This window comes from Lonchura striata, chromosome 2, assembly GCF_050655825.1.
Source record: "Lonchura striata isolate lonStrDom1 chromosome 2, ASM5065582v1, whole genome shotgun sequence".
NCBI classification, from domain to species: domain Eukaryota; kingdom Metazoa; phylum Chordata; class Aves; order Passeriformes; family Estrildidae; genus Lonchura; species Lonchura striata.
The window spans coordinates 110,423,485-110,442,994 of NC_140704.1; the positions used below are offsets into that span (position 1 = coordinate 110,423,485).

At 39.4% G+C, this 19,510-nt stretch overlaps 1 protein-coding gene across 6 annotated transcripts in view; it reads right to left on the reverse strand.

The window, feature by feature from the left end:
• Positions 1-2,898: 2,898 nt before the first annotated feature.
• The window catches only part of SLC35D4 (solute carrier family 35 member D4), a 54,174-nt gene continuing 37,562 nt past the window's right edge, over positions 2,899-19,510 (reverse strand). For 2 of the 6 annotated variants that reach the window (XM_085572008.1, XM_085572007.1), the window contains exons 14-16: positions 6,965-7,029; positions 6,019-6,042; positions 2,899-3,581 (exon numbers count right to left, since the gene is read on the reverse strand). In XM_085572008.1, the coding sequence (XP_085428134.1) occupies positions 6,033-6,042; positions 6,965-7,029 (75 nt within the window). In that variant the 3' untranslated portion in view covers positions 2,899-3,581; positions 6,019-6,032. Of the gene's footprint in view, positions 3,582-6,018; positions 6,134-6,964; positions 7,030-19,510 lie in introns of all 6 variants that reach the window. The other 4 variants (XM_085572005.1, XM_085572004.1, XM_085572006.1 and 1 more) reach the window with 2 other exon arrangements.

A 19,510-nucleotide genomic window follows, 5' to 3' on the forward strand; every position in this document is an offset into this window, starting at 1 on the left:
ATGCTGGATACTGATAAATGTGGAGTGTTTTGTATCAGCTGAGCTACAGACCCACCACTCTGCTTTCAGGCATTAATTGGTCTCATTGCTTCTCTGCAACCTTCCTCAGAGCTGTGTGTTTGGCACTTTGTATTTTTGACTGACTCAAAAAAGGTCAATGATATGCCAACCTTGCATATTCCTGCTTCAAATTACTTAACATAACTGTTCACAAGTCTTGCAAGAGCCATTTTAAGCACGAACTTCTGAGATTTCCTGCTGTGAAGATCACTTTAACAACCCTCAAGTGAGTTCTTATTATGAAGCATCCCTTCTTCTGTGGCAGAGCTGAATGAAAGACCAGGGCACTGCTTTCTCAGGAAATCACCAAGTTTGCTCTATCCCATCCCCTCCAGTCCCCAACCTCTGCAAGCAGCCAGTAGTGCCTGCCCTGCCCAGCCCACATTTCTCCTCTGCTGCCATTGCCTGCTCACCCAGGGCTGTGAGGAGCAGGGAGTCCAACAAGCCCTGTGTCTGTGCTCCCTTGGGTGCCACTGGTGGGATCATACACCTTCCCAAGGGTAGTGGTGGAGAGCCAGGGTCGTCTTGGTGCCCTCCCAGAGCTGATCTTTAGGTTTGTATGACCTGCTCTGCACAGGCAGCTGAGATGCCATCTCAGGGCTTTGCAACTGCTGCTGGTCACCAGCTCCTGGCTGGCATCCCCAACCCAGCACACACGTGTTGAGAAAGGCACCACTTGTTCCAACAGCCAGAAGTCCCCCAAGGGTTCTCTCCCCACCATCGCTTGTCCCACCACAGGGCTGACCCTTGGACAGCTCACTGTGAGCAGCGCTGAACCAGCCCTTGGCTCACAGGACTCTCCCAGAGGCAGATGCCACACTGGAACCTGGCCATGCTTCCCCCTCTGCCACAGCCTGAGCAAAGACACCAAGCCATGCCTTCAACACATAAAGACAACTCCCAGTACGCAAAGATGGATTTTGAAGGCCACTGAGCTCTATTTCCACTCTAATCTGAGTTTTCAGCAAGACTGATGAGCCTCATGCTGCTCTGCAGAGGTCACTCTCACCTGAAACAGGTGGGGTTGGTTCAGAGGGTACTGAACCAGTCGTGTTTGACAGAGGAGCCCAACTCCACTGTTAACTGTGGTTCTTGGATTTGCTTATGTAGCAATCAGTTTAAACCTACGCTTCTTACTTACCTCAAGCACAGTCTCAGAAATGCAAGCATGCTGCACTAAGGCACAAAAAATGCAAACAGAAGTTAAGCAGTTCAGTGCTGTTTAACATGCATGAGTTAAATAAAAAGGCAGTTGCCTTACTGTGCAGGAGGATACTAATGCAGTATCTGCAGGCACTGAATTCCTCCAGAGCCCAGAGAACAGAAATGCCTGTTGTAGCCAAACAAGTTTCCTGCAGCCATTCCAAAATACCCTCTGGTCAAAGTGCTATTACAACCCTGGCTGCTGGTTTGGCCTCTGCCTTTCCACTGAGACCACCAGCAAGAAAGCAAATGGGTGTTCTGCTTGTTGCTATGAACAGCACAGACAAGATAGAGGAAGAAAATAAACCAGACTGCAGCCTACCCTTGAAAGTTATGCAAGAAGAGAGGTACAAGTTGAGCTTTTCCCACAGCAGGAGTTCCAGCTCTGATTGCAAAACCTCGGCAATCATGCAGGGACTCTTCCATGAGGTCTCCTAGGGTCACTATCCACTTCAAAGTCAGCAGAAAGGTGGTACAGCAAGGATCCTACTGCATTGCCACAACTGGCTGGCAGAGAGAGTTGCCTGGGGAAAGCCAGAATGCTGCAGCCATCACTCCCAGCACTGTCTGAATTTACAGACTGGAATGCCATGAGTACTCATGCTGGCTGTGTCACGGCTCACTGGGTGTACAAGCCCCACTTCATACTCTGCTGGTTTCAGGACTAGTGCTCAAGCTCAAGCATTCATTTTTTTAATGCTTGTCCCTCTCTTCTCCCTTTCTTCCCAAACCTGAGTTTTACCACCTGGCAAAAAAATGGCTCACACCAAACTCAAGCCAGAGTGGGACCCAACATACACAGACAACATGCCCATACAAAGGGACCTTTTGTGCTAGACTCACATAAGCTTAGGTACAATATTGACCAGAGTACTACTCTCATAAGCTTCTCTTTATAACAATTTTTTTTTTTCCTGAAAAACAACTGTCTTTCTAAAATTCTCTAGCCATAGAAACTGACTGCAAACATTTGTAAAATTTACCTTCTTTGTTAACCTGTGGTGTTTTGTTTGAAATTAAAATGTAGCCATATTTTCAAGCCCATCTGGTTGAATTTGTTAGATTGAAGCCTCCGGTAACTGCAGCCTTGTAGAAACCATGTGTCTTGTCTAGACTAGTTAGACAGTTTGTATCTACAGAGAAATATGCACTTCCTAATACAATCTATTCAAGAAGGATCATCTCTGTGAGGGCAACACTCTTTCCATGGACCATGAAGGAAACTTGGTCAACTTAGATTAAGGGACTACACTTTATATTTCTAACATCAAGTGAGACAAGTCCCTTTCCTCACTGAAGATGTGCTATCAAGTTCCTTTTACCATGTAGACTTTTCCCACAATATAAACTCATCATTTAATATTACTTTCATATAGATTGCAGGCTCTAATATATCAAGATTAATTTCTAACAGCCATTAAGCAACCAGAAGTGAAATTACTTTAAGAACCCTCGAGATTAATTTCCTTTCCATTCATTCAAGGTTCATGTTCTTTGTTTCCTCTTGCAATAATTTAAGAGACAAACCACTGCTAGGAACAGTACATGTCCCTCCACCCCCTCCAGCTGACAAAAATTGGCAGAGTTCAAGAGAAATCTCAGCAAATGGGAGAGAAAAAAATTCACAAAGAGCAATCACTACAGATATTGAGATTTATTGCTGATTTTCCCTTTCTGAAAGGCTGTCAAACTGCCACAGTTCCAGAAGGGGATTATCTCCACAAGCCCTTTGGCCTCAGTCCCTGTGCCAGTTCAGACAACATGACTAGAGACCTGTGTGTGGCAGCTTGCTGCTTACAGAACAGCTGGAGGCAAAATCCATCCTTCCAGATCCTGAATTTATACGTTGTTTGGTATGACCTGCTGTCTGCTTCAAACAAAAAAAAAACCACCGGGAGCATCCTGTGGGGAATGCTGCTTTTCCTGAGTTTAGCTCCCTGTGTAAGAAGCTGCTACTGAGTAGTGCTCACACAGAGCCATCAGCATGATACAGTGCAGTTTTTTATTTACCACATCAATCTGATATAGTTGGTCTTGTGCTTTGAGGCAAAGGCTCCTTACCATCTTTGCCAACTATGCTGCTCCCTTACCAGCACCAGTAATAGCACACGTTCTTTTCTTAATTGAAAAAAAAAAAAATAGATCCCTTTCCTCGTGTTTGGTCGCACTTCTTCATTCCTGCTGCTGCTTTTTTTTCGTGATAGTGTCTCTAGGCTGCAAGTCAGCTCTTTTCCAACTGGTGAGATCTGGTTCCTCTTTATGTGCCTGTCCTTTCAGTGTAAACAAGCAATGCTTCTCCAACTCCACCGATCACAAGGCTGTAAACAAAGTATATCACAAATTTAGCATCATGCAAGTCCTTCCACTTGATACAAAAAGGTATTACTTTATCTAAACATATTCCAACCTAGAGACAGTTACCCAGGTGATTTTTTTCATTTGCCTTGCTAAGAAAATGCTGAAACCCGAAATATCTTATTTAAATGATCTCATCAGAAACTACCTTTCCTGTGTTTTTGGGCTGGTGCTATTCAGTGAAAATGCACAGACAGTAATCTAAATGGAGAAGGTTGCCCCTAGTTACAAGAATAGCTGCACACCCCTACACCTGCAAGAATAGGAAAGGAAGGCAAGAAAGTTTGAACCTTATTAGCTTATTGATTCCCTCTTACAATTTCTGTTTGTGTTTTGTCCTGAAAACTTTCCCTTCACAACATCAGTAGCAGATGTAAAGCCTAAGTTTTGTGGACAAGGTGAAATCTGGGAAAACCTTTTCACCTTGGGGTGATCCCATTGGCATAGTGAGGCCAGTAGAAATTCCTGTATTTGCCTCCCTTAGTGAGGTGAAAGGAGCTGCCCCAGCCAAAAAGGCACATGTGCCCAAGCACTTCTTTCCTGTGCTGTTCACAGCACAGCCGTGGCACTCAGGCTGCTCCCCAAGAGTCAGCCTAGGGGCTGGGCTCCAAGTCAGGATGAATGGTTTTACAAAAACCTTCACTCAAATATACTATCAACCCACTCAGTGCATGCAATAGTTAATAATCCCCAAGTCTCCTCTGTTATCTCTCACCGCTGACAGGAATATGGTAAGATGCCGACTCTTCTCCCCTTTTAGAACAGTGCAAAGCTAAGTGTACTGACCTTTCATCTTAGCCCCATGGCTTAATTAGCTTATGAAACAGAAAAGCTCCTTACTGAACTTTATAAACAAAACAAACTTCTGTTAAGTTCATTTCTAAGAGTACTTTTTTTTTCCCTTGGAAAAAAAAAAGCATGTAAAGCTGAAGGCTCTTTGGTTTAATAGCATTACATTCACTTAAATCTTAGGTTTGCTGAGCTGTTTTAAAAACCACATAATTGCCCTTGTTCCTGAGAGGAAAAAAATATTGTATAACAACAGCATGACATCCTACAATTACACAGTAATAAGCCCTGGAAAGGAGGTGCTACAGACAGTCTGTGACGTCCGCTGGGAAGACAGAATAGCTTTGGTGTGGAATTACCAACAAGTAGCAAAAGGCTGCAAGGGGTGCAAGCTTTTCAAAAAGGTAACAACGTCTGAGTGTTTTTTTTCTGGAGAGGGTTAACCCCCATATCTTATTTCAGCTCCAGTTATAAACACACTCTATGCATCTATTCCTTTGGAATCTATGGTTGGATATAATATACACTTTGTCCTAAAGGAAAACAAAACCAAAACACTGCATACAGAAGACCTTAGAAATTTTTTTCTATAGTTGTGCTGTTTTCTGAATTTTTAACAGAGATTAAAAAATAAATCTGTCTCTGACATACCATTTCAAAAATGAGACTGGCACTTATGTACAAAAGATAATAAACTGCTCAGCCTTGTTCTGGAAAAAGATGCCAGTACCAGAGCTGTTCTTTAATATCATATGTCTTACATCAGAGAAGAAGAATCCCTTTCTGAAGGATTTGAAATCTTAGGATCCACATGCCCATGCAGTCCAAATTACTAGGTAAATGGAAACCATTGTTATATCTTCAAGATGAAGCAGAGCAAAAACCACGGCTAAATGCCAGCCCTTGATTTTACCTTCATTTTCCCATGTGGTAAACTTTCCAGCTTCTGTTTATAGTGGGGTGACAGCTAACTGCACTTGCCCATAATTCAAAAATGAACATATGATATTGTCCATGACCACACTGGAGCAGCACTAAAATCCTCCATGATTAATGTTCTCATGAGTACTTTGCAGCTGCTATCATCCAACAAACTATTTCCAGAGCTTTGCTGCTAAGTCAAGGCATTGCCAATGCACAAGCACTAACAAAATAAAAATTTTTAAAAAAATTGTTTTCTTTTTAAATTATGACAATCAAAGTGTAACAGTGGCCAAAGGACTAAAGCAAATTTTCTTTTAAACATACAGATGTGTTCATAATTTATAGAAGTTTCAATCCATGAAGTTTCAGAAGTTTCAGTCCATTTATAGAAGTTTCAGGTGGCATGTGTGCAAATATATGGGTCCATGTGCTCACATTAACAAAGGTACACAGTAATAAAGGTACACATTAATTTTTAGTGCACATCAGTGAATACAGATGTATAATCAAAGTCTGCCTCTAGCACACACATGACAGACGTGCACAAACACATGCAAAACACTGTGAAGAGCAGCAGGTTAATGGCCTAGACTAGGAGTGTTCTGTAGGTGCTTTGACATTCGTTAAGTCTCTCACATGCACAGGCAGCATGTATTTTCTAGAACCAAAAAAAAATGCACAACTTACTTCAGCATTTGAGACTACACGTGCCTAAAATACAGATAGGAATCCATATTAACACATAAGTAAATGGGGCCAGTGTGAACAGGAGATTCTCCTTTCTATAAGGCTCTTATCACACCTGAAGAAAGGATATGCAAATTCCATTCAGTGCAGAGCTGAATCTTTAGGATGGCAATCAAACTGAATGAATCATGAATCAAGAGGAAAGAAGGAAGCTTAAAGCTTTTCAAAAGTAGATTTTTATTTCCATTAACAAATCTGTCCTCAGAGACACATGCCTAACCCCATATTGAGCAGTTATTTGCATGGCAGAAGCATTTAGGAATATCAGCCATGCTCTGTGATTCCCTTTCACTGTGTGCTACACAAACACAGATCGAAAACACTGCCTTTAACCAAAGGAGTTTGCACCCCAATCCTTTATATTACTACCTAAAAAATTCAGGTTAGGTGGTTTATACTGTGTGGCCACACATTACAAAATCCAGATACAGCTCTGGAAAAAGTTTATTATCATTACTTTTCTCCAGTTTAATTTTATGCATTCACAGTGTACAGTGTGTTAGGGAAACTTGAATGCACCCTCTTGGTTAAAAAGGTGCTGTCAGCAAACCTTGATTCCTGTTTTTTACTTCCAGTTCCACCACTAAATTGCAGCATGACTTTGAATGGGTCATTTATTTGCCTATTGGATCCATTTGCCTCACTGTAAAATGTGCTGAGTGAATTGTGGTGAGGCTTAATGTCCAAGATGTCCGTGCTCTCCCACAGAGGCTGAAGAAACACTCTTCTATTACTGTATTGCATCCATCACTGCACACCTGGTTCTCCTTACATACAAAATAATACTGACAGCAATAGAACTTGACACTTAAAAATATTTCCACATGAAGCACTGTGTGAAAATTCATCTTTACTGTTTAAACAAAAAGCTCAAGTAGGCACTTACCAAGAAATGGTTAGAACATTGGCGGTCATGACAAAGAAGAACGGTGATAAGCTAGCAGTGATAACCTGTTAAATTGAAAAGAAGGAAAAACCACTTTGTGAACTTGTGATATCACAACTGAAAACTAAAATACTTTTGCTGAAATTCAATTTCCATGTGTGCAGTCATATCTTCTTTTAGTTGAAGATAGTATGATAGTCACATATCACAATTCAATTTTGACTTGGAAACCAGGAGACAGCAGAGGCAGGGCAGGGAACCAGAGCAGGGAACCTTCTCACATATCCCTAGCAGCCTGCTGGCTTTTACTTGTTGACAGCAGATGGGGGAGAGCAGTCAGATCCCAGGTTTGGAAAGCCTTACATTTCTGAGGAGAATGAGAGCTTGAAATGTGTTTGGAGGTGTATCAAAACAAACAAACAAACAAAAAGACCTAACAGGATACAGGGCTAAGAAAAACAACACAACTTCAGTAGGTTTATGTTACAAGTCTCTCATTACCCCCAGGTGTCCTAGGCAGAGGAGCTAGAGACAAATGACTACACTTTTCACGTACTGATCCCAGAAGCAGCGAGATCCTGACGTACAATGGTTTGTAACAGATCCCTGCCTCAGCAGCTACGGAGCCACCACATCTGCAGCCTGCGTGCAGTTTTGGATGTTTTGCTGCCAGATGGATAATGTAAAATGGAAAGAGTTCAAAGAACAGTGACAGAGTCATTAGACGGGGGGATTGATTTTCAGTCAACAGTTAGGATAAGCAATGCCTGTGGGAAAGGAAGGCTTGGTAGTGGTTTACAAAAACTTGGGAAACACAAGCACTGAGGAATGAAAGGAACTATTTAGGTTAATATAAAATTGCCCAAAGAAAAAAGATGAAATTAAGAAACAAAACATTTAAACAATTATCAGCTAAGGTTTCCTAATCATTGTTTGCCTAGTTGACTCCCGGGGAGACAGCAGAAACTTCATTCTGTAATCTATTACTTGTTAAAGCATTACTACATGTGCAGTAGGGAAGAAAATGCCATTTCAGAGTAGATTCTGTGCACCTGAGCTTGGACTAACAGTGTGCTAGTTAATACCTGCTACAATTGTTATGGCCACATATTAAAAGGCAGGCTCTGAATCTGCCTGGAGTGTAATCAGTGCAGGATCACATGCAGGAGTGGCAGGTGAAAAAGAGAAGGTTGTGCATCCTCTCTGAAGTCCCACTCTATGAGTTAGGTGGAGAGGGGACAACAGTCTAAATGCAGCAGTGAGACCATGCAATGGCACAGGAGCTAAGGTGTTCAGAGGGGACTACACCAGGACTGTCTCCTCTGACCTCTTTGGGGATGTTTTCTACTTTAGGGAGATTCAGGCATGCAGGTGGCTTTTTTCTTCCTAGGTATTACCATAACAGGCCCCTGTCAGAGGAATGAGGCCGGAGATGGACTTGATTCAGACAGGATAACCTGCAGGCCCACTCCATCCCTGCTCAGCAACCAAATTGGTGGTACCAATACAACCACAGACACACCTCCAGATACAAACTTCATCTGACTTCAGTGTTTTCACACTGCCAGCCACAGCAGTGTACAGCACAGGAAATGCTGTATAGCTCTAAGCCAACAGAAAAAGTGAGCTCTTACTATTAGGGAAAATCAAAGATACGTATCTACATCTGTTGCCTTGTAAGCAAATATACAACTTAACATGTATACCCAAAAGATACTGACAGAGGACAAAGACAAGTCACAAACAGAGTTATGCTTCAAAACTCAAATCATATTGCAACTGTGCACATTCAGTGGCCTGTCTCATAGTTATTTGCGGACAGAGAGAGCTGACACCTACTCTAAACAGTGGAAGTTAACTATTCAGGAGCTGAATCTTTCATGCACTTTACCTAAAAACCAGCTGCAAGGCTGAATAGCCATTAGTTCAAAACCAGTGCTCTAAAATACGTTTGCATCTTGTTCTAGTGGGCTGGGTTCTCCTCTTACAAAGAGTGCAGCAGATGCACTGACCTACAAGGAACACTTTCTCATTTACTCTGATGTGAATGCTTGTGGAATTAACTGTACCAAGCTTTTTTTAGGCTAATACTAACTTATTACATAAAAATATACAATACTAATTACCAACCCTGTAAACAGAAACTAACAAAGGATGGCAGCTGTGGTACACACAGAGTGTTCTTTTCCTTAAGCTCATCTCCTCAAAGAAGCTGAAGTGCTGTGTTTGAGAAGTGGCACAAGTTAAAGTTGTGTCACCCACTCCCTTGTTGAGCCCTGTTTATTAGAAACTTGAGAAGAGGCCAAGGGCAGAGAAACAGGCATTCAAGAAACCTCCGAAAACAGGCCCTATCAGAAACAATACACCATTCTACTGAGATCATCCCAAACCTCTCCAAAAATGCAGGCTGTAGCCTTTTGGACTATTATGGCTGAACACTGTTGTATTTTTGAGAAATTATGTAAGAATCTTTCAGTGCCAAAGACAAACAAAATGTGGGTTGGAAGAACGCATGAAGTAAGTGTGTATAAGGAAAGAAAAAACAAATCACAAACAAACCAAAAAGAAAAGACATTGCTAAAATATCTACCTTTGATTATTTATCTAAAAGAAGAACATGTCTAAAAATGAAAAACAAGCTTTCAGAGAAGCTAACAATGTGATTTGTTCCAAGGGAAGAATCTAAATCCTAGAGACACAGTAGAGAAGGTAATTTTACTTTAAGTACATTTCAGTATTATCTGAAGTGTTTTAAGTGCATATTTAGTTTGAAAAAAACCCCACCCACACTGATGTTCTGAATGGCCTTAAAAAAAAAAGGGAAAAAAAACCAACAAAACAAATTCACAACAAGCTAAGTGCAGCAATCTTTCTTTCTTCACTTTAAAGGTCACAGTTGTCCTCCTAGGCATTCAGATACTTTAGTAAAAGGAATGAGCTTCCAAGAAAAAAGAAAACAAGTTAAAGGGCTAACTAAAGTTAATGATTTCCAAATATATTTTGATGCTGAATCTGTGAAACTAAGAGACGGAAAAGAAAATTTTAATTAGCTATAATATGCCTATTTGGAACAAAGCTCCCCGAGATTTTGACATTCAGTCACTAATTCTATCAAATTATACAGGCTGGATGGTTGAACGCAAACTATTTTGACAACAGGAATAGCTCCATGGACTCTCCCTGCTTTTAAAGGAACTGTGAGCAGTCAGTATTACGAAAGCTACTTTAAAAACATTCATACCCAGAAATTTTCTTACAAAATTCTGACACAGCTTTTGATGATTAGGAAAAAAATTCAAGCATAGCATAACTTAACAAAACATTTCCATGTGAGCTGAAATTATTCCTAAGAAATCATTTCAAACCCTTTCTTGCATGAAAAAACAAAACAAAGCAAAACAACATCCCTTCAAGATTGTCACTTAAAATAAATCAGTCTAAGTTTATTCTGTCATTCCATTATACTGCAAAAATAAGACCCATTTTAAAGAAACAGTTTATTAGCACCTATTTGTCTTGATTCCAGCTATTTCTGTAGTTCAAATCACTGAGTTATTCAAAGTAATTTTAAAAATAACCAAAAATCTTGGCATTTCAAATTGTGCTTTGTACCTCAACCAAATCCAGTTCTAGTTCTTTACAATGTGTATCAGCATTGCAGGAAATAAGTGTATCCTTGTAATGGATATTTATCTGAGATTAGGTCTGAGGAGAGTGGGCTGATCCCCCCCACACAAGAGATTGGGCCTGAATAGTCAGATAACAAAACACAGAAATATTCCAATATTCTTCACATAAATACTCTTGTACAAGGGCTGAACAGGAACTAGGAGAAAAAGAGCAACTCAGTCAGTTAGATGTTTCAAACTTACTGGTTACAGAAGATTGCGAAATTCAGGTCTCCACATAAAAGGTGAAAACTTCAGGTGTCCCCATTATTCTAGGAACCAGAGACAGGCTCGGGTGCCATAAAACATTCCACACATTACTTACATTGCCATATACATTTAATAAGCTCCTATCAAGGACAACACAGCACTCAACCTCAAGATCAAAATAAATTAATTAAATTCCAGAGCTCTAGAGTTTGCCCCTAACCAGGCTGAATTAGTGGCAACTAGAAAAAGAATGGCATTGTTGGAATGTTGGGTAACAGACTAAGATCCATAAGATAGAAATATCCCAGTGTGAGGAAGAACTTGTTGCACAGAAGAGATAAATTCAGCACATAAAATCACTGCTGCACAGGAAAAAAGTAGGCATAGGAAAAAATATGCTCCGATGTGTCTGCTTTTTCTAAATCTTCTTTATTGATTCCTGAGTGGAGGGAGGCACAATTGCCACTAGCTTTAAAGGGTTCCCAAGGAACTTTGACAGACTGACCATTGCACAACTCATGATGTGAATGATTCCTCCTTTCTCCCTATCACTTTATGGTCAGATACGAAAAAAATTCCAAAGAGAAAGTAAAATTTGTCTCATAAGTGTTGTTTTAAGAAAACAGGAGGGGAAATGGAATTTCTTTTAGAATAAGAGATTAATTTAGTTTACAGATAACAAAACAAAAAATAAAGACTGGAGAATTTCTTGCTGTATACATTAAGAACAGGTAAGATATTTATTGAGCCAGCTTCCCTCTTAGATATTTTTCTTGAACATATAACATCAGAAAACTCTGATAAGTCTGACACATGGCTTGAAGACAGGAGATGGTTCCTGGTCCTTGGCAATGCACAAATTTGGATCCTGGAAGATAGAGGAATGTGGAACTCTGCTTTCTGTGCTGCCTTGAGTTCTCCACTGACCAGCTGTGGTTATACCACAGACTCTGGAGTGTCCAATTCGATTGGTTCAAATCAGACATCACAGGCCAGATAAAAGTGTCATTCTTGACCAAGCTATCATGGATCCCCTTCAGCCCTGAATTTACAATCAGTTCAGAGAAAGATTTTCAGGCTGCAGAAGCTGGCTGTAGGTTTTGAATACTTAGCATTTTTGAGTTGTTCAGGAAGATATTGTTTATATAGCCAAGAACACAGATGAGGACATTTTCAAAATTTAGATTCTGATTTAATCTTTCTATCTGGAATGGAAAGATATGGCGTGGATTTAGTTCTGACATGTCCATGATTTGTTAATATTAGTACTCTACTTGTACATTCCATATAAAACTATGTTTTCTCTGAAACTTTTAAACTGCAAAAAAGTTAAATGTCATAGTTCTCACTGTGAACACAGAATACTTTACAAAAGTTTTCTTTAGTTTGTGTACACAGAGCCAATCCTTGTAACTTCACTTCCCCAAACTGCCAAAACTTCTGTCCTTACAAAGACGCGTATTTTTTCCAAAGAGAGTGTTTTGAAACAGCTCATCAAGTTCACTCACTGTTCAAAATAAATCATACTATTTACCATCAGGTCATTTTCTCAAAACATCAGGAAAAAGATTCTAATGTACATAACCTTTGTTTTCATTCTACTGTCAGAATTAAAGTAATATCAAGTTTTTTATAGACGTAATATTTGTTCTGTCCCTCTTGCATGGTTTAACCAGCTGCTAAGATAATAATCAAAAATCGCCAGGGAAATGGATCATTGCTAGTGCCACTGAAAACAGAATCCAATATTACCAAAAAGATAAAAATTACAGCAGGCAAACATCAATAACAACACATAATTTTTTTTCTTGAGGTACAGGCACTGAAATAATTTCACAGATTTCAGAGTTATATCTCTTTTGTGTATATGTTTACTTCAGAGTAAGCATATGTTACATGAGTATACAAAATGTTTCCATGCTGGCAATGGAAATATGTCAAAAAACCCCAAAATCTTCAGAATAAAAAAAAAGAACAACTATTATTTTAATGCCGTCCCCTGTATTCATTCATTCACATGAATTTTCTATGCTTTTAATATAATTTCTCTTTTTTACATACATTTTCCTCTAAGCTTTTAATACAATTTCTCTTTTTTACATACATTTTCCATCTCAGGTGGTCTACGAACCATTTCCATCTATCTCTCCTCTACTTTCCTTCATACAAATTTAAGACAATGAAACATTGCCAGATGGGTAAATTCTCTGCACCATAGCAAGAATACTTTCATTCACAGACATCCAGTAGCTACAGAACCAGATGAATCAGCAGCTTAAGGCATTGACTGGGACAGCCAAAGACATGGAAGGACACTGAGGGACTGCAATCTCCGGTGTCCAAACCCCAACTGAAGTGGTCCAGCATGAACTGACAAGTCTTTCTAAAATAACCCAGCCTTGAGAGATTTTTTTAGAGCTGGTGCTGATTGTGAGGTTTCAAGCTGCAGAAAGTCAACAATGTTTAAGGAGAGGCACCAGTGAGCACCTGTAAGCTCACTGATTGTGCAAGGCTGGTACTGTCACTGGAAATCTGCACTGGAAATAAAGCACTGTTAACAGCTGCAGATACTCTGCACAGATGGACATTGTAAGAAGAATTAAGCACCTGAATGAATCATACGTACAGAAACAGACCAAAATTAAAGTAACATTCACTATTTTATTTTATTTTAGGTCAGCTTTGGGGATGATCTACCACAGGAAAAAAACTTCCCTGGAAGCTTTCCATTATATTGCCTATTGCAATGACAAAGCTTTCCATGAAATCATTAGAAGCTCAATGGCTCTTCACAAACCATTTTTACAATACCAAGGTCAATCTCTGGTTAAAAAAGATACAGCAAATTCAGGCAAAATTGCTCCAACTCTCCTTTAAAGTCTCCTCTCCCTAGATATTAATTTAGTTGTATTAATCAATACAATGAAACAAAGTCTGAGATCTTTCAACTTTGTTCTGAGGGTCTGTTGTTACCAATTAAAAAGCAAGACAAAATTTGTTGCTTAACATAAGGGCTTCAGGTGATAATGGAGACCCTGAAGGAGCACTGCTAGTAAATTCACTGACAAGGAAGGGATTCGATCAGCCACACAAATTTTCCAAGGAAAGGTAATGAGGCTTTAGCCTTCAACCACTAAAATAATAGCTCTTCCCAAAAGAAACAGCAATGCCATGATCCTACCTGAAAAGCTGAGGAGCCCAGACAAGGGAAAGAAACAATTCAGTGAAATAGATTGGAGGAAAGGGGAAAGCAAACCAAACTTCATTCTCAATTCTGCCCATTAGTTTAAGACGAGCACATCTGCTGTGTTACCCTCAGCCTGAGCCAAGTGTAGACGTGCCCTGAGGGATTTCATCCCCTGACAGACTTCACTGGAGACTGTCAGCCTATGAAATCAGCAGACAACACAAGGAGTTCGTGCATTACAGCACACTTAGGTGCACATTGGTCATAGGAGGACTCTGCTCCACTCTTCTGAAGGAAGAAAACCCTTCAACCCTTCCCAAATACAAGCTGCTCCTTAAAGGATAACCCGGTGATGCTGGCACCATGGCAACAGTGGCACCATGGCAACGGTGACAGTCAGTACCTCCATGATACACACAGCTTTGATCCAGCCACTCAGAAGTTTTTTCAGCTGCTGTAAATTTCTTTATGAACATTTATTTCATATTTGCCCAAATGCCTGCACTCATCTCCTTCTCTAAAGCATCTATTTTCTAAAAGGAGGCTTTGGTCACTCTCCTTTGCTCTTTCTTTATATTTTATCTTTCTTCTTTTTATGTTTTTTTCTTAGCATTACAAAAGCAATGATGGTAAATTCCAGGGGTTAAGAACACAATTAATTCCATGTATTGTTACTCAAAAGCAGCCAGAGTTTCAACATACCTTAGCAGTCAAATGCCTAATGATAATGATAAAACTTATTTCTAGTGTAAATGAGTCTGTTTTTCATAGCAATAGATTCTGACAAAGCTTAAAACACCTACATGTTATGTTTAAAATATAGAACATACTAAAAGCAGAGGGAGAGGTTAGATCAAATGACACAATCAGCAACTTGCCCTCAAAAATATTTTCACAAGAGTAGGACACACGCATGCCAAAAAAAAAAAAATCATCAGATATTTAGGGTGGTTTCTCTTTTTTACATTACAAATACCTAAACCAATAATCTCTGTATTGCAGATGAGTATTTCTATATATTAGCTTTTTGACTGCTATGAGAAAGTATATTTCTTAATTAGCCTTAGCATATATATATATATATAGCTATCTATATATATAGCTAGCATAATTATAGCTTAGAGAGAAGATAATCCTCTGCATTTCTTTGGTTGGGTACCTATATGCAGGAGTATTTAAAGAATACCTATGCATCCTCTACTTTCTATCACATTTATGAAGATTTTTTCAGTGCTGTTTTCTGTACGTTATTTTTGTTTCCAGGATTTGATGACCAATACAACCATAACGATGATCCTGCAAGTGCATGGTGGGACCAATAGGTGGTTACATCCTTAATACTTCCTTAAAGTCACCCAGCATCCTGTTTTACCAGATTAATACATGATCAATGTACAATCCTTTCAGTTTAATATGCTACAGTAACTAGCTTTTAAACTTGATCATCATGTGAATATCAAAAGAACTGTGAACTGCTAACTTAATCAGTTTTTAATTCTGTATAAGACAAAAGTGGCCAAGCTACTGTGCTTCCACCATATGCATCTCATCAGCAGTTTGGCTGCAGGAGAAAATGAACCATTAAGGTTTCATTTCTTGCCTTTGGATCACTTCTAGAGAATCCTCTGCCTTCACCTCTTCAAGGTATGTGGCACCTGTCTTGCTGCTCTCAGCCATACCAAGATTTTAAATATAGCTCATAGATGGCCATTTTGAATCCTGGCCTTAATTTTCTTGTCTCTCCAGTGTCACTCTCTTTTTTAAACTTCATAACAGCCACCACAAAGATATGATGATTATTTTATGTTGCAGAAACATCTTACAATGTTAAAGTACAGTAAGGAAAGAAGGATATGTGGATTACAGAGTGTAATTAATAGAATCTATGTAAGAAAACTCTCCTCTTAAGAGAAACAGGATATCATGGTCACATTTACAATGATCAATGAGGAACAAGGCAAGACAAGACTCTTCCTTTTCAGTGAGACCTACATCTATCATTGTATAAACATGTATCTATATATGTATTTATATAAAAATATGTACTATATATACACACCACAGAAATACATAAACATATATGACTGATGAGATAGGACAGAACTATTACAAGCACATTGTAACTTAATCTGCTTTCCTCAAAAAAAAGTGAGACATTTAAAGAAAATCAAAACTCTTTGCTTCTTGAAAAATACCACATTGGGTTGAAAATTATGGGTATTGTAGTGATTTGCTTCTGAACATCAAGTAGCCACTTCACAAAACCTTTACTCAGACATAAAGATCAGAATTTCTGATGAAAGGCAAAGCTGCTAGAAGAATCATTTGCCCTCTACTACTGGCCATTATCTATAGCCAAAGCATCCATTTCCCCTCCTAAGACTAAGAGCTTGAGCACTGACACCAGTCTTCAGCCTATAAAATGCTATAGTATAGAACCCAATTTTAACAGTACCTCTGCTCATATTTTAAATATTTCTCTTAAATGTGCCCAACTATAATCCAGATACTGTTATTACTTTCACAGTTCCAGTTCTAAAGACACAAAGGGAACAGCCTGCACAATTCTTGTAATTGCTGTTCCTAAATGTGCTTTGCTGATATGGAAACACAATCAATCATGATTCAAACAGGTGTGTGCACATGCTCCAGACTAACAGCATCTGTTCTGGTCAGTTCTGCAAACAAGAGGCACAATCCATACAGCTGAAGCTTTGTCAAGTAAGAACAACAGAAGTCATTTAATGGGGGACACAAGAAGGCTTCTTCATACCAAATAAATTTGATTTTCTTTGAATTTGCTGAGAAGCATTTTGCCCATTCTTGCTATTTCACCAAATTTAAGACCCAACACTCCCTGTTTCCTGTAGATGCTTCATGCATTACAATGCTCAACTGTACTTTTCCTGTATCTTTTCAGCCTGTCAAGGAGGCTCTTTTGCTTATATTCTGCCTTATTACTGCAAAGGCCTTAAATGGCTTCTGACATTAAGCTTCTCCCTGAAACTTCTAAGTTCAGAAGCTGACAGGTCAATGTGATTCATCATCTTGTTCATATTTTATGAATTATTAAATATTTGTGCAATGGAATAAACATTTCAACAGCAGCAACAACACCATGTTGTACAGTTCTACCTACTAGCACCACAGACAAAAACTGTGTTAGACTAAGATAAGGTTTAATCAAGTATTGGATGATGGCAGAGGATTTGGGAGAATTTATAGTTCTCCCCTAATGCAGCAAGTCTAGCATCAATGTGCAGATCAGAGAAAAGGAGGTATTTGTATCTTGACCTTAGCTGATACAAAACTTACTTCTCATGGCATGAAGGTTATTAATCTTTCCCTTTCTCTCTAGGAAAAACTTCTATATAATGTCTATTATTGCTGAAATTGTTCAGTTCCTGGAACCTTATAAGCAGATCCAAGCCTGTAAAAAAAATACACCTCTCTTTACTTTTACTCAGTCTCAGTATTATCTTCTCTTTCAGACACTGGATTTTACTGATCAGAAATACGGTACACTGTGTAAAACAATTACTTTTTCTATCTGTTTTGAGACATATTGATTTTCAGTTTTGAGCAGCAGTCAGCTGTATTGCCACAATAAAATGCACTTAATTTTATGTTAAGCTCAGCAAGAGCTAGCCTTCTGGCATTCCAAGTTATTCTTCATCTCATGAGATCATGAAGATCATTCCGATGAAACAACCATGATTTTCGTTGTCACACTTAAGTGGTGAATTTAACAGCTAAACTAACAGTTTGATATGTATATCTGGCAAGAAAGGAGCTGGCTCCTTGGGAAGGAATGAGCTCAGCATCTGCCTATGCCTATCTTCTTCCCAAGTGCTGGATGCCTGTGAGTGGGCATCAGTCAGGAATGGTTACTATAACTGCCTTGCAGGAGAGGATGCGCTTCCAAACAGGCAAACCATGACCTCCACAGCAGCAGCTTAGTGGTGGCTCAGCTGGCATCCAGGAGAAAAGAAAAAGCTGGTTCCAGCTGGCAGCTTGTACACTAGATAAAACCTTCACAAAACAGACCAGAGGCCTGAGAGCAGTAAATGCCCCCTGAGCAACCTGGGAAGCCAATAGCAAACTTTTCTTTTCCACATAGGCCTCAGGCAGGTGAATACCCACCCAGCTGTGCACTCTGAAGTCATTGCCACAACTGGCCCAAAGATCCAGATGGGGACTGGCCCAAGACTGACCACATCTGGAGTCATTTGCCAAAGAGGGGTGTGTTGAGTCCAATGCTGCACACATTCTCAGAGATTACTCTTTCCATGCCAGTCTGCCTGAAGAGCTCATGCTGAACATTGCAGACTGAGGCTGTTGTCAGTTCAAGATTTCTTGAGTGCATCTTCAAGCCCCTCCTTGCCCCCATTGCCACTGCTACAAGAGAACAGACCTTGTGCACACTGCTTTTTTTAAGTATGGAAAGCCCAAATGCTGCTGAGAAGGTTCAAGGGGGCTGTGAGAACCAATGAGGATGCCCAGCTTAAGGGGAATATTTTAGTGAAAAGAAATGCAATGCAATTTTCCATTGTTAAAATCTATAAACACACCTGAAGTGCCTATGTTCCTTGTCAAATCCTTATCAGATGTAAAGCATTTTTCTGTCATGACTAATTCAGAACTCTGTGGAGGATATCAGCAGTATCAAAATAGCATAGGAAACTTTGGAATGCGTAATCAAGTTTTTTTAAAAAAAATCTATTAGCAAAAATAGCAAGTTTCCATCAGCCTCTCTCCCAGATGACAGTTACAGTTTTGGTATTTCTATGCATCTATAAAGTCCATTTCCTATTGTATTTCCCATCTCACAGCTCCTTTGGGAAAACCTAATTAATAAACAAAAAATTCCCAGAGAAGATAACTAAATCTCCCTGCTGACCCCTTTCCATACTACCCAACAAGAATAACAGAGGCACAGCCTCTACATTGCCATTCTTTGGTGTGTTTATGCTGTTTTAGTAATGATGTAATGGAAAGAAAGTGACATGCTATGATTACTGTTATTATGCTAAGGACTGCAAGGAAGAATTGATTTTCTTTAAGATTTTATTTTTCCATTTAAAAATTACAGCCTTTCCAGGGCTTTCTAAACATTAAATGTTACAAAAGGTCAAAATATTACATCATAAACTTAAAAAAAAAAGATACTTGAAAAAATATCTTTTTACAAACATTTATTCAGTTGATAAATTTTGAACAATGCCTTTTATGAGCAATGTCACAAGGTTACACACTCAGCAGTCTCTGTGTGTCTCATGCAGGGGAAGACAGTGACAGAACTGACTATAGCTGACTGTACTCTTGGCCTCCCATTTCCAAAAAGAGTTGGGGAAGCCTCTGCAAGGCAGGTCCATTCCCTTCTGGCCGCTTGGAACAATCATGCACAGCAACATGCATAGAGAGAAAGCTGAACTCTGCCCTCCGCCTCTCCATGCTGTAAGACCTGTGTACAGATCAAGA